Source organism: Haliotis rubra, unplaced genomic scaffold (assembly GCF_003918875.1).
Source record: "Haliotis rubra isolate DU_JTF1 unplaced genomic scaffold, ASM391887v1 Scf215, whole genome shotgun sequence".
Classification (NCBI taxonomy): Eukaryota; Metazoa; Mollusca; class Gastropoda; order Lepetellida; family Haliotidae; genus Haliotis; species Haliotis rubra.
In genome coordinates, this window is record NW_025766170.1 from 1,193,830 (window position 1) to 1,210,902 (window position 17,073).

General features: G+C 41.2%; 1 protein-coding gene across 1 annotated transcript in view; it reads right to left on the reverse strand.

Moving 5' to 3' along the window:
• Window positions 1–3,995: 3,995 nt before the first annotated feature.
• Window positions 3,996–17,073, reverse strand: part of LOC124276885 (small conductance calcium-activated potassium channel protein-like) — a 71,183-nt gene continuing 58,105 nt past the window's right edge. The window contains exon 3 of the mRNA XM_046712552.1: window positions 3,996–6,292. Coding sequence (XP_046568508.1) covers window positions 4,881–6,272 — 1,392 coding nt within the window. The 5' untranslated portion in view covers window positions 6,273–6,292 and the 3' untranslated portion in view covers window positions 3,996–4,880. The remainder of the gene's footprint in view (window positions 6,293–17,073) is intronic.

The window sequence follows — 17,073 nt, forward strand, 5'->3', positions numbered from 1 at the left end:
TGACGTTGAGAGTTACCTCCCCACTGTTTGGAAATAACGGACTCTGAAATCATCGTTTTCGCGAAACCAAGCGAAACAGTTTTTGTTACAATATCCAAATGATAAAAACGGTTTAATAGATCGTTCAATGCTTAAAAACATCAAGACAAGCATATGATACTAGCAAAAGCAATACATGATAATTACATTATATCCCTACATGTTATAGGATGAGCGGGACACTCAGGCCGATGACCTTGAAAGACAATGGGGGCGGGTTCGTGCATACATCAATGTAACAAAACACCCAGTGTTTAATTGTTAAAGACAAACGTACAGCCCACGACTAGAGAGTACCTTTCCATTCTGCCTCGATATCACCCGTCGCTTCAACTGTTAGCTAACTAAAAAGTAAATAGTCTGCTCAAGAAAATGCCATAACGACCTTGTGGCCCTTGGACAAAGGTCATGTAACCGGAAGTTAAACAAACTGTGACGCCTGCCGTCTATATCTGCCATATACTACCCCAACGTTTCTGTAAGGGTTAATTAGAGCCATTTCTCAAGCATATTATCACATCGGTTAATTAGAGTCATTTCTCAAGCACATTATCACATCAAAGTCGTATGTACAACGAAAAGACCATTTCAGTCGGAGAAGAGCTACCGAAGTTTACCGATCACCAGGACACCATACCGGGGATTCAGAATCTCTTTTGAACAACACATATTTGTTAATATATAGAACATTATTCAATTATTTTTTCGTTCCTATTTTCACAATATATATAGAACATTATTCAATTATTTTTTCGTTCCTAATTTCACAATATGTGCTTAATACTATTTGGTTTCAACCGGAATACAACCAGGCAAATATCAATTCTGAACCTCGTCCAGGTATGACAGATAGTCGTCCGGTGTGATATAGTTTGTAAATTCGGCCAGTCTCATGAAACCGACGGTATTTAAAACCCCTAAACTAACTTAATGTTATATTACTTGGAACAGCTCCTTCCTACGATCGACATTTTCCGCCAAGAGTCAGTAGGTCCGGTGAGACAATCAATTGTTTTCCGAGTTTCTCTAAACGTAACCAGTATTATATCACAGACACAACGGTCGGAGTGAACACACACCAGCACGTTTGACGGCAGCAGATTCCAGCCATGACGCTCTCGATTCAGAGTTGCAATTAGAATTCTAAGCGTCACTGCCAGGTAAACATTTGTACCATAGTACAGCAATACTGACATGAACCTAACTCAGGATAGGCTGAACATGAGGGAACTCACGTTTATTTGTTGGTACACGCTCGTGCGGTACATCTAGATTTCTGCATTATTGGTAAATAAACGTCTGTCAAAATATATTCTCTGGTAAAATAAATGTTGATATATAACTATATTACACTTTGTTACAACCAAGCAAACAAACTGTGACGTCATGAGGAAATATCGACATATACACATGTTCGACTCTCAGAAGATTCCGTTCACACACCAGATTAATAGCTGCGCGCTCAAAAAGTAAGATTTCTGGCTGAGACCAGGAAGTTTTGTTTTCTCTACATAAATAACGGCACGGGTTGGAAAAGTTAGAAACTCGCTATACATTTATTCTGCTTTATGTTCTTTGTATGTATCATGAAAAAGAAACTTCTAAAAGCTCCGAAGTGTTTCCAAAATGTTCTTATCAAGTTAACGTGCACGCATATAGTTTATATTCTTCCTTCGGACATTAAGTACCAGTTACAAGTCAGAAATATGTATGTCCAAAATTGATTTGACATTTCTGTGAGCGTGAGCTGGGAAATCGATGAAAATATAATATTAATTGACCTAGCATTGAGAGATCATTCGAGTTGTGAACCGGTAATTGCTGGTAGATGTGAGCTTACTATGTGACAGTCAACTTTATATTGTGAACATTCATAACTTAACTGTGGTAAACGTCCATCAAGAGTTATCTGCCCTTACACAATTTCCAAACACGTACTCCCCGAAGGTGCAAATATTGGAACGTACGTGGGACTTACAGTCTGAAGGCTTACAGTCAGAAGGCTTACAGCTTCATTATCAACTAAAAATATATTTTTCATAATACCAGACGTCAAAGATATCTTGTCCAAATTCTCAAGAACACGTGTTGTCATAGTAACGAGGTATGGAACATTGATAATTCGTAACTATGGCTATTTGTGGTGGTTCCCCAGAGTCGAAACAAATGACTTTCCACTGTAACACATCCCTATCTATGTACAGATCCCGGATAAGGAATGTTAAGAAATTACCAAGAGGACCCTTGGATATTTCCAAACAGTTAGCCTATTGACGCAGCTGATATTCTAAACAGTCGTGCAGCACATATATTGTATATGCATTGATTATGGCGGCAACACGCTGCTCACAGCTTAGAGGCTATAGAGGCACGTGACGGGTTTATTCACATTGCATCGGACCATCGTGCTTTAACTTAAAATATAAAATCAATCTTAAAAACCCAAACAATTCTGAAGCCGCAAAATCTATGTTCAGCATCACAATTTCCGATAATGAATTATTCACAAGAAATGAAGCATGCATTTTGTTATGCAATATTGAACATTTAATAAACTTAAAACTGATGTAAAGACCGCGGTACTAACGGTTATGCCGAAGTTACGGCTGTTTTAGTAAAAAATATCATCACATAAACGAGAATTTTGATGAAACAAATTTACCAGAAAGCTCCTTTGGGGGTAAATTGTTTCGAAATGATTGATTATCTTAAATGAATTAACATTTTTTTCGAATTCAAACACATTTACACATTGCATATAGCACTGTACAACAAGGCAATGTCCAAACTGTGATTACAAAAACACAACAAGCACAATAATTCTTCATCACTAAACATATACACAACAATGGAGAAATTATACAAAACAAACCTGGGCCGTTCCTCAAAGCTATCTTAGAGCTGAGACGATCGCAACTCATACTTAACGTTATAATATTAAAATAGCAATTATAATGTGTCCAATATCCAATCAACAAGTGTTTGCACATGATCGCTGTTTAAATTTTAATAAAATATTCCCATGAGACTTAAAACTTTGTTAAATTTGTGAAACAGGACAGTTTAAGGGCTAAGATTGCATGAGGAACATGGCCCTGGGACCTGTACTCTGTATAATAGCATACCCGTAGGGGTGAACTTGAAATTATTGTGCATTATTGTATTGAAATGAACCAAATAGTGTCTGTGATAATTCTATACATTCTTCAAAGAAATAAAAATGTGCCAAAACATTATTTACATGCGGTGATATATTACTTCGCGTGGACACACTCTGTCCGAACCTGAGATTGATTGACATTATATAGGTCATGTGACTGCAATGAACCAATGCTGCATCATACGTGTCACGTGACAAGCGTAATACTGAGTGACGTCATCCCTTGAAGTCACGAATAATTTGGGTACAATAAAATCAGCTTTTATGTCGAGGAAGTTTGGAGTTTGATATACTGTATTATCTTTGGTTATATTATATTGACTATCAGTCGACTCTCAAATATCACACTCGTTTATCTCGATATATTGGACTACTTTCTGTCAAACATTCGATATAACGGGAGTCAACTGTGTACATACTCAACATTGAATGTAATTGAATATCTTTCCTTCCCTCTATCAACTTAAGCTTTGGTTTCATAATTTTCAGTTATAACGAACTTATCTAAATACGTTAAAGGAGTCTGTTTAATCGGCAGCATATGCTGTGTGTGCCCCAGAACCTAAATCAGTCACCTTTTCCCCTTTAAACCAAACCTTTTCCTTAAATATGCAAAACCATCAAAGGATAACATTGCAAAAAAGAAAAGCGTTGGCATATTCGAAATAATTTCCCGTTTTTCATAAACTGTTCATAAAATCAATATTTCTAAAAAACACTCCCCTTATAAGTATGAATGGTTAGTGAATGGCGATGATTATTTATTTAGCAACTAATGTGCACGTTTTTCATAAACTGTTCATAAAATCAATATTTCTAAAAAACCACTCCCCTTATAAGTATGAATGGTTAGTGAATGGCGATGATTATTTATTCAGCAACTAATGTGCACGTAGTTGCACGATTCCAAACACCCAGTGCATTTTATGTGGAAACTCATTAAAGAAGATAATGTATCCTAGCGAACGGACTAGTAACTCTGTGCTTGCATCATTACACTACACTGATGAAGAAGGACATAACATTTTAACTCGACCGACTAGTTTTTAAGTCATAGGATGTCTTCTGTATTCATTGCCAAGCGCATGGCTTCTCTCGCTCTGTAATGCTCAATAATGTTTCATAACATCAACATCTCCCTCCCTGTAATGCTCACTAATGTTTCACCACAACAGGTGCACGGTGTATTGTTTATTATTTAACGAAATATTCAGCAATATTCCAGCCATATGTCAGAGACTCCAGTGATTGGCATCATGTGCACCGATCTCACAGTAAGTGCAATCCGGCCGTTATTCCGTCTTGTCTTGAAGAATTCCAGGAGTTAACATCATCGGTACTATCATCACTGGAATCTTATGATCTCTATTATCGCCTTTCTAACAGAGCTCTCAATCTTCATTATCGTCATCATCATCGTCATCCTCTTCGGAGCTTCATAATGAGCGATATCGTCGTTATTAACATTGTTCAGAATCTCACGGTAGCCATTATCCTCTGCATTATCACCAACATCCTCTTCAGAATCTCTCAGGAAACGTTGACGTTATTAGCAGTCATCAACACCATCATCACCTTTATCGAAACTCCGTAAACACCGTGGACACCTGATTTTCATGATCACCGTTGTTGTATTCAGAATCATCACTCGCATGTTCGTAGTCGTTGTCGTCGTCTCCTCCTAGAATATCTTCTTCTTGGCTATGATCTCCTTGATTTCCAGAACCTGTGCACTCATGCTGAGAGACAGTGCTTCTATGGTGGCGATCCTCTGACCCAGATGCTTCTGCTCCTCTTGGACAGACTTGATGCACGCCTGCATGTCGTTCAACCCCGTGGCTAGTTCTACCGGCCCCACTGTACACTCCTGCAGGTGGATCTTCACGAACTGTGCCTCATGCATGGACCTGATGGCCTTCAACAGCTTGGTCCTGTGGAGTAGCATTTGCGAGGACCTCTCAGGAAGCTTTGCCTTCCTCATTTTATATATCCTGATCATCTGTTTAATAATGTTCGCTGCTGCGTGTTTACGCTTTTTGTCCAAAGCTATTTGCTGTACAAATGTATGCACATACTTCTCTGAGCGAGACTGTTCTAAGTTTTTGGCAAGGACAGCAACAGAGAGTGCCATGATTCCGACCCCCATAAGGCCGGTCCACCCCGCTATAAGGCGGCCACAGTAGCTGTGTGGGAAGAGGTCTCCATAGCCGACGGTAAGGAAGGTGACGGCTGTGAGCCACATGGCCTGAGGAAAGCTGGCGAGGTCGTCCTCGACGGGGCTGGTGTACATCTCACACACGCGGAGGTTCCAGCTGTTGATGATGAACATCCCAAACATCACCGTGGTCAGCACGACACCGGGCATGGTGGACATGAGCGCACGGAACACGAACTGGGCGTTGATCTTGACGCGACTGAGAGCCCCAAGACTTTGAACTGAAGTATCCAGGAAGAGTTTACTGTGTACAACAATAAAACGCCCAAACAGGTAAAGCCGGAGAAACATGAGGATTGTCAGAATTGCGTTGATTGGGATCGTTGACGTCTTCAGGGTATTCCCTTGTGAGGCGACTGATACAGTCTGTATTGGAATGTCTAAGAACGGCAGAGGATGAATCATACACACGATCAGCTCAAAGATGAGTTTAATCCATTTGTTACCCGTCATAGCCAACCTCCAGTCGGAGAATCCCGCGCGAGCCATGTGCAATCGGAGCCCTATAACATGATAGGCCACCACCGCCAGGAGAAGTGCTCCCGTCGTAGCTGAGGTCAACACACGCAATGCTGTTGATAACCCCGAGTCCGCAGAAGTCACTTGATTGAAAATAAGTTCTGTGTCTATTATCACAAATCCGATCCCCAGCACGCCAAGCACGAAGCTGATGTCAACGATGAGCTTCCGCTGGCTGAGGACTTCCTTCCGCCTGCGCAGTCGGTAGCCCAGGTTGTTGCTAAGGTCTGCAGTCATACCGCCGTAGTTCTTTCCCGCATCATCGGAGATGAGCGTCTCTGTGCTGTCGTATTTGGTGTAGTTTGATGTCACCCCTAGCGTCAGGGCCGACTCTTCCATCGTCGGCAAACAGTCAACACCTAGAACAGACAGATACACGGATCAACCAACAAGTAAATAATAGGTTAACCATACACAGATTCAGAAAGTATATACTTTACTAGTGAGTTGGGTTTGACGCCTTTGACTTATGTGAAAGGAACGCATTAAATGACGAAGGTTATTCAGTTTGAAGAAGTCATCGAATTCATGTACAGTGGTAACGTCCCGAGGGTAAATGTGAGATTCGAACTCACGACAAGCGGAGAGGCTCAGGAAGAGAACCGTTACTGTAGGCCAGATGCTAACCGCATCCCAAGGGAATAATGAGTGAAAAGCAAACAAACAAACCATCAAACAAACAAACTAACAAACAAACAACAAGAATAATAACGATACTTAAAACACTGAGGTCAAACATACCAAAGACGAAACTGCCGCCTGAGCAGTAACCGCCATTGTCTGTGGGAACTGATTATTGTAAGTTGGGCTAGTACTGCAGGATCTACATATATCGTTTCAAGCACGACGTTAAACCCAATGTCACCTCACCTCACCTCAAACCGAAAATTCAAATTGTAATTCTGGATCTACATATCGTTTGCCAATTCAAAACTAGTGCACTGCTTGATTATATGGGTCGATTACATTCAGCGAGAGGTGGAGTAGTATTTGTGCTGTAGTCAGCATTACATCAGCGTGAATCTCATGACATGCATCACAGTGGTGCTGCGGCATAAACCGCACGACGGACGCCGCTCGTGTCCGGTCCAGTCAATCCGTGTGATGCCGAATGGCAAGTCGTGCCCATTTCGTCGCCATTTTATAAGCATGGTTCCGTCCTTCATCAAAGTGTAAATGCATGTTTGTTAAATATTTTGTTCATATGGGTTGAATCTAAAACCACTTGCTAATCAGTGTTACCAGGGTATATTTTAGAACATAAACTATACCACTACTTTAAACAGTGTTATGGGCGGCGCTTTGGACAACAATGCCTGTAGTCAGACGCGTATTCAGATATGATCATTAGCAAGCTCCTCAACATGATAAACAGAAGTTACAAAACCCGTTCCTGTAATGTCGATATTTTGGACCCTGTGATATTGATATCTTGGACCATATAATATTGATATTATGGACCCTATAATACTGATACTTTCAACCCTATAATATTGATACATTCCGGGACCCTATAATATTGATACTATCGTCCCTATAACATTTATATTTTGGACCGTATAATACCGATATTTTGGACCGTATAATATTAATACTATGGACCCTATAACATTGATACTTTCGACCCTATAACATTGATATTTTGGATCATATAATACTGATATTTTGTACAGTATAATATTGATATTATGGATAATGTTGATATTTTGGACCTTATAATATTGATACTTTCTACCCTATAACATTGATATTTTGGACCCTATAACATTGATATTTTGGACCCTAAAACATTCCTGTAACATTAGCTTGCAGTAATATTGAGACTCTATTAAGCCAAGACACATTTGACTAAATGATAGTCGAACAGATATATATCTGTTTATTTATTTTATCAGATCTATCTGGATTAGGATCACAATAGGGACAGTTCAGGAACTGGGAACACGGGTGTCTGTAACATAACATACGCCTTTAAAAAAATAGGAAAATACACACTGAAACTATGGTTGTGATATAAAATATAATCCAATCTGTGTATCTACCAGCATGTATCTTAAATTCCAATATTTCAAAATGGCCCCCAACACGTGTGGTGCCATGTGAAAGGAGGTACTTAAAGAAGGCGTGTTTGTTCAATAATTGTTTATAACATTAAAACCAATATGAAGTGAGTGTGTGTATCAAAAGGCTTGGCTGAAATTATGTCGCTACAAGATTAGGGTTGACATATGATTGTTCACAAACAATTACGGTGAGCGTTGTTTGACCTGGACGGTGTAACATGTACCCATATACAGAATTTGTATCCGCCAGGATGTCTAGCCTACTTAGTATTTCCCATGGTCAGTGAAAACCAAGGGTCTACACTGTTGTAGATCTACTACAACATCTTAAATGCTCTGTTCATCAGGACCCCCTTAAATATCCCCGTTGGTATCTATGTAACGCACGAGTTTCTCCACCTGTCGTCAGCCTCATAGATCGATGAAAACAATAATTCCTGCCATTAAATGGTTTTCTTAGTGTGCAAATGTCAGTGGTGTTCCTACTGAGGTAATATTTGCTAGGCAACATTGTAACATGACATATCCTGTTTCGCTGTTGCTTGATCACTTTTCGCGTTACATTGATAATAGATAATACCTTTCATTGAGATTCATCAAAGATGACACCTTTCATTTTCAGGTGACATAGTTTTAAAACGCCCTACTATCTTGTTAAAATAATTATGTACAATGTAATGCTAGAAATACAAGCATATTGTTTGGTATCGAATTTTGATGAACTGACGCTGACTATCAAATATACATCAAATAGGTATTTGGCTCTGAGGGATGCAGTGTTATTTAGTACTGTTCACATGCATTTTGAAGTACTGAAAATACTTCACTATTTTAACTATTTCTTATGTTAACCACAAGGGACTTTCGTCAGCAAACACATCAAGATCATTATAACGGGACATAGGTGAAATAGAGAACTCCGGTAATTAATTCTTTTGTACACTACTTTTACAAACCTACCTTGGGTGTCGCCATCCCGACATGGAGCACAGCGGCCATTTCCAGATAATAAGCTAGATCCCTAGCGCCTAACCTCAATTCTCAAGCACTCATACTACTGAACAAGAACGAATCATTAAGACATTTTCTATAGGCAGGAGGTGGGAGCCTTGTCTATGGCACCAGATGTTGCCTGTGAGGGCTAGGTATTGACGTGACAGAGCGGGGCGGTCGATTACATTTTACCTGTTGTCGGTGTGCAGAGGTGGACTAACGCACCGAAACCTGTGGAAGCAGTATGTGAGCATTGTCGGGGTGGGGGTAGGGGTGAGGGGTGAGGGAGTTGATCGGGGTGGGGAGATGTTTTACTGTAACCATTGCAAGTCTATGTTCACTAGTAAGGTTGGGGGTCACACTGTGAAACAGGTGTGGCTATGGAACTGTACCGTTGTAGGCAAGGTCTACCAGTAAGATTAGGGCTTGGTCTGTAAAAGAGCTGTGGGTGGGGAGCGTGAGTTCTACTTTAACCACTATAGGCAAGGTATGTTCACTACGCCATAATCCTTGTTGGGAGAATCCCAGTTAACGCAATAATCCTTGTTGGGAGAATCCCAGTTAACGCCACAATCCTTGTTGGGAGAATCCCAGTTAACGCCATAGTCCTTGTTGGGAGAATCCCAGTTAACCACTAAGATTCACTACACCATAATCCTTGTTGGGAGTGTCCCAGTTAACGCCACAATCCTTGTTGGGAGAATCCCAGTTAACGCCATAATCCTTGTTGGGAGAATCCCAGTTAACCACTAAGATTCACTACACCATAATCCTTGTCGATGGGAATCCGAGTATACTACTGAGAGCTACTATACTGTAATTACGAGATTATGGAATATGATGCATATAACTTACTGCCCCCATTTCCTTATTTTAGGGAAGATGGCTAACCACTTTCCAAGCTGTAAGTCTTACGGGCTGGGCGAATGACTGCTTATGTACATCACCATCAGTAATATAACAGTCATTCACCTGGAAGTCATGGAATCTGAACCTGACAAACCATTGGTTGCAACTGACTGCACGATTCTCTAACATCGCTCATAGGCAACGTGGACGACGATATACGGAACTCTTACATCCCTACTTCGGGATGGGGATGAACGATTGATTGAGACAAACACTGCGAGACCAGGACTGTTTGTAATTTGGTTTGTTTGGGGTTCAGAACGCCGGGATTTATAGGGACCGATGATCTGAACAGGTTGGGAAACTGAAAGAAAATATACTTTTAAATCATGGATTATAAGTTTCAAATCGGTATTGTCAAACTGAACTGAAAATTAAAACACACTGGACGTTGATGGAACCTTCTTCCTTCAGTTATTTAATACATCATATGCCAATTTGTTCTCATAGTTACATACAGTGTTTTGGAGCATGTTTTTTAATTCGGTCATCAAACATCATTTTACACGGGTCGGGTATTTAGGGGAGAAATGGTCACTTAGAACCTGGTGTATAAGTTGCAGTGGTCAGTCAGACCCATTTCACTCCGTGAAGTAGCAGTTGGTTGGTTTGTTGGTTTGTTGTTTAACGCCGCACTCAGCAAAAGTCCAGCTATATGACGGCGGTCTGTAAATAACCAAAATAACCAAGTCTGAACCAGACAGTCTAGCGCCGGTTGTTATTGTATCGGGCCGGCAGTTTCAAATATCTGCAGGCCCCTGTGGCCCTCAGTAAATTATGTCTTTTTTCAACTGGAATCTTTCCCTTTTTTTCTTTATTAACGTTCTGGAATCATCCATGATCCACCATGTTATAATTACGAGAACTTACAGTTTCACTCCCTGGTATTCCTGCAGGCGACAGCAGGCCTTGATGGCCAACTGGCAAAGTAAAGTATTGCAAACAGTGCATGAGCATCCAGCTACGCAATTGGGATACGATGACATGTGTGAACCAGGTCAGCGAGCCTGACCACCCGATCCCGTTAGCGGGTTACTGAACACCAATTCTAACCCGGATCTTCATGGGTGTGCAAGTAGCAGACAAATACATTAACATCACTAATGCATACAGTGTTAATAAACTGGTCCCGATTTCTCGAAACGAACTTAAGTCTGAGTTTTGAGAAAATTGAGAAAACGCAGGGAACTGAAATCGATATCAAACCCAAACATAGAAAACAATTTGAGTCTGGTAGATAGATTACTTAAGTTGTTTGATCTTTCTTTATTTTAAAAATGCAGTTGAGTTAAAAATTCATCTGTTTCAAACTCAGTTTGAAATCGGGGCCTGACCATCTTGTAGTATATGCTTCTATCGCAAGTTAAATCGCAAGTGTTCTGGCGATAATTCAGAGCATTTTCTTTACAGGAAATGACCGATCTTTCGTTCCAATTGGTTAACTCAAAGAGATTAAGGAGCTTTGAAAATGACTCTCGTAAATGTCTTGGTTCCAACCATGGCACATTCTAAGACGGAAAGGGAACGATGGTGAACAAGTCCTATTAGATTGCTACTGGCGCGGACCCATCAACCTGCCACTAACAGGATGTTTACAGGGTGGCTGGCCAGGGAAGTGTACCACAGTGGGTCAGTAACGTAGGTCCTGGAACAAGCCTCAACGCAATCATTCGCCAGAAGACCTTTCAGCACTCAAGACGACCAGCTCCTACTTCACCCATGAGACAGTTCCGATTCCGATGATCTATGACGAGGAAATTGCCGAACCAGACATCCACGAGGCCGACCCTTCCCTCAGTCCCATGAAGAATGGACTCTTCAAGCAGAGAACCAGCGAGACAAGTTGCCTCAGATGATCCAGTGCTCCAAACTGGCGCATAGTGATACTGACCAGAGGCTATGAACACTTGAAGACTATTTCTGAGCAGGATGGAAGACATCTGACCTGCTGCCACTAGGTTAGTCCAGACGGGTCAGTTCTCTTTTATGTCAGAAAAAAATATAAATTAAAATCGTCTGTTTAGTGAAAAGGTATTAATGAACAGGACCACATCACTTCATTGACCAAACGAAGGTCACGCTGAAGACACATCCACATTTAGGGGCGGTGGCGTAGCCTAGTGGTTAAAGCGTTCGCTCGTCACGCCGAAGACCCGGATTCGATTCCCCACAATATGTACAACGTGTGAAGCCCATTTCTGGTGTCCCCGCTGTGATATTGCTGGGATATTGCTAAAAGCGGCGTAAAACTAACTCACTCAGATAGTCATTGATCAAACCACGTGTATATAAGTCGTTTATAGGCCACTGTAGGCATTAGCAGACTCCACTTTGGATCTACACATCTTCATGTAACAACTGCTGTCAGTCTTCAACTTGTTCCGGGCTGGTGGGGTAGCCTAGTGGTTATAGCGTTTGCTCGTCACGCCGAAGATCCGGTTCGATTCCCCACATGGGTACAATGTGTGAAGTCCATTTCTGGGGTCCCCCGCCGTGATATTGCTTGAATATTGCTAAAAGCGGGGTAAAACCAAAACTCACTCACTCAGTCACTCCACAAGTACGACCGGGTATGGCCATGACCACATGTTTATGTGGACACTGAAGATTCCTATGTTGAACGAGTACCAACAAAAGCCGACTCCCACACCCAAGACTCTCTGTTTACTCTACTGACGTGCAATTACTTTGCATTGACAGCTAATGACAAGCATGCATATTTCAAACACATGGGATTTAGCTTGCCCAGGCTTAATCAATAGCCTTTATCGCCAACAATAACATCATCAATATATTATAAAGACAGTGTCATATATGCGTACTGACCAATGACAAGTCGTCGTCCGATTGATCTGGGCTGTGAACTAATTAATATCACCTCGTCAGGACACAGATGTATAGCAAACAAGTGCTAATTCCAACCCTCTGAGGCTGTTGTGAAAATGCCACGAGTCAAGAAATTGGTTTGCTTTGTTAAAGCAGAAGACGCAACGAGATGAGGTTATGAAAGAAAATAACCCACGTGAATGTTTAGCCATGAAAGGTAAACACTAGTAGATGTATTCACAGCCTTTGGCATCAGAAGATGAACTTTGTTTTCTGTGATACTTCCTCAGGCAGAATACCGCTGACCTGATTAAATGTCGGGATTACAATTGGTGCCATGTGTGATCTTCATGTCTCTAATACAATGTGCGAAATAGTTTCCAAATTTTGCTAACCAGTTGGGCTAGCTATGTCTTAAAGTTACTAGCCCACAAAATAATTCACCAGCATTAAAATCTGAATGTAGAAACTAAGCCAACTATTACAAAGAGGTAAAATACCATCATATATCAGGCCATAACCTTGCATGACTTAAAAGTGTATTATAACTTAACAAGTCGGAGAGAGTGATATATTTAAATATAAATAATGACCCCATGGAAATTCACTAGCCAGACGGCCTAGTGACTGTGGAGATTTAACTGACCCAACTGGGCTTTTACTAGCCACGGACTAGCAGGCCAGTGGCTATTTCGCACACTGCTCTAATACAGTGTCGACGTCAGGGGATAACCAGTCCCTGATATCCAGTCAAACAGATTGCATTGGGCAAAAAATGAAAAATAAGCTGTGAAACTATTTGAATGGATCGCTGACAATTGGTAATTACACCAGGTGCTCGCCAAAAGGGCAAATCCGACACTCCACTCTCACCTTTCTCATAAAAACCCAAAACAAAACCGACCAAAACATTATTTCTTTGTATCTTTATAAAAGTGATGTTTTGTTCACTGCGGCCGTAGTGTGTCAGGAAACCAGAAAACACATTTGGATACAGACGATGTATCTGCAATATTGTGGAGCGTGAACTGTTGCTCGACTATCTGCACGCTGCTTGATATACTGTAATACTGCCGGCTACGACATAACCCAACAGCAAGAAGTGTTAAATCTCAGAGCACTGTCGTAGTACCGTGGGTGATATTTCGTATACTGAAGTTTAGTGAAGAATGGTTAGAACATGAATATTTGGATCTTGTTTAACTCCACAGTCTGAACAAGTCGAGCTAAAAACGTCAGTCGAATAATAGTCGAATCTGTACCATACCAGTAACCGAGCACTTACCCACTAATCGGTGTAGGTTGATACGCAATCAACCTTGTCTACCTAGCCAACGATAAGCACAGCTTGTCCGGAGTCTACAGTGAGTGAGTGAGTGAGTGGGTTTGCTTTTAGCAATATTCCAGCAATAGCACGGCAGGGGACACCAGAAATGGGCTTCACCATTGAACCCATGTGGGGAATCAAACTCAGGTCCTCGGCGTGACGAGCGAACGCTTTATCCACTAGATTACCCCACCGCCCCTCCACATAGAGTGGACACAAGAACCCGGCATACACGAGCTGCTGTATATTTGGCGTAACACTGACCTGCAACGTGGCCCTGTGTGTGGAGTCTACAGACCTCTAGCCTTGAAGCGCTGGAAGATACTTAACTAAAAGCTAATAAGAAAACTAATCGATTAGACCGACTGGATTGGACAATCTACAGAGATATCAGTGAACACTCAAACGTTCAGATTCAGGTCAGCCCATAGCGAAACCAAGAAATTTGAACTCTCCGCAGAAATTCTGCTGATATCCGCCCACTTTAATTGGTTGAGTTAAGTATTAAAAAGTTCGTTAAACTATTTTTTACTTTTTGAATACACCCATACAACGTCAGAACAAAGAAATAGAGCGTGTATTTCATAATTTCACGTCTCTCTGAGCTCTGTTACGGTGCAGGATGCGTTGCCCGGCGCCACTAAGTAAAAGACCAGAAGAAAGAGTCGTCGCTGGTATTCAATCTATGGTAAGAACAGTACATTATAATAATAAGACGACTTAAAACTCAATAGACACAATCTTGAGCGTCTGTGTATACAACCGTGAGAGTTCCCTGACCGCGCCGCTGGAGATGGACCAAGGCGCCACGGGAAGAAAGGAATCCTCGCTTTTGAGGCTTTGAGAACGGACACGCAGAACATGTGAACCCACGTTGTAAACAGTAGCAAAGCATGCTGAACTCGTCTGTGGTTCTTCATTAGGTGCAGGCACGTCGTACATGATGAACATGTTTAAGATGTTATAGGTTATTATAATAATACGAAAGTGTACTTATTGATTCAATGTCTTCTATGTGAACATTTCGAACATTTCCTGAAAGCAATAATATTTCGAATTAAAATTAAAATGAATTAAAAAATTATATTGTCGCGAAAAAGTAACTTATACATAACGTTTAGCACAACCGTGCAAATTTGCCCAAACCATCCACGTGCAAAACGCGTGACCATTGCATGTGCAGTCAGTATGAACACGCGTCCAAGCCCTATATACGTGCAGAGTCTCCTTCCCTCTTACGTAGTCTTGTTATCTAGTTGAGAGCAACAGGGAACTCACGCCGCGGCTAAGAGAATCAGAGAAAAAACAACGCCATCGGTATCTTGGAAATGGGGGAATCCATATCCAGGGCGTCTCATATATCCTAAACACTATTACAAGACACTGGAAACGTTGCCGTTACGAAAGGAGCAAACGTGGCATCACACGGATGCTGCACCGCGAGTGACCACGGTTTCCAATAGGGCTGTAACAATGCATCGGACTATCGATACATTGCAATTGTTGAATCTCCGATAGCAATTAATCGATGGTAGAAACAAAAAACTATCGATGCATCGATAGTATGTGTGGCTATCGATAGTTTAGTAACTGACATCCGTTGATAAATGCGCAGCGCAAAATACTCGATGTTTGGGTGCAGACTTGCAGCTTCATTCAGTTCATGTTTTAACTGTTTACTTCTTCTTGGTTTCAAGTTTCTTGTCACTCATTAAAAGAGACTGAAACTGCTTCAACTTGTTTTTATTAGTTTTTTCATATAAACTATATATTCATTTGGGAAATGACTTCAAATGAGACAATTCAAGGAGAGAAAAAACTATTGAAATAGTATTGCAATAGTGTTTAACAGATATAATAGTATCATTATCGCAATAGTACGTTGCAATAGACTATCGCTATCGCAATAGTTGTTTCCCCCTCAATAGTCACCCCTAGTATCCAAGGACCGCAACATCCGAGCTCGTCACCTACGACAGAGGACCAACATGGATACCTTTACATCTGGCACACCACTTAAAAACCTTAAGTTTTAAAATGAAAAGGAACGCCAATGGGATGGGAGATTCAGTCTGAAGAATTCTAGACGTGCTTCATTTAGAGCTTTAGCACTGCAGAAAGGGCTGGGCGGAAAGGAACATGATACGGTTTAGGGACTTTGAGGAAGATTAGACTATGGTGCACATGTTGGTGGTATGATGTCCTGCAGTGTACAGCCTCAACTGCGAACAGAACTGTGTTTCGGTGACAGGTCAAAGTTTGCTTTCTTCGTCCTGTGGATGATGACCTCGGGGTATACGGCGTCAACGTTTTTAACCAGATACATACTGAGGGCCGCTAATATAGAAAGAGCTTGGGCGATAGTGTGGCAGCAGTCTTGCTCAGCTGCAGGACCAGTCATCATGTTCTTATTTAGGGCAACAGCACAACACAATGATACCGTGGTGCCGTCACTCCCATGATTCAGAACGCCAATGACATAATCCATTTCGATAACAGCAGAAGCACACGGCACGACTCACATCAGCATACCTTCACGAAAACAACATTCCGACCCTGCACTGGTCACCTCGATTACAAAATTTGAACCCTCTCGCACAGTCGGGGCATGTGTTTGCTGGACGGACAGACAGTGTCAACCACAGTCGCAGACTCAGCCACTGCTGGCACTACAGATGATGTGGTTCACCATTACAAAATCCCTGTTTCCCAGCATTCACCAAGGATGATGATGAACCAGGGGAATCGACCTCTCCTCCAGCCGTACCATACATTGCTTGGATTGCACAAGACTTTGGTGATGAAGAGTTATTTCTATTTTGATTAAAACAAAGATTTCAAGATATGTATTATCAAACCTGGCACAATAGTATTTCATCTTCATCCTTTTTATGTCATTATTATTCGATTAAGTCAGCTATAGAACCAGAGAAAGATTTAACATCATTAGAAAATAAGGATTTGATAAGAGTAAATTTAGACTTTCCCTACACAAATTTTAATGTAGGTATAAACAAGACGA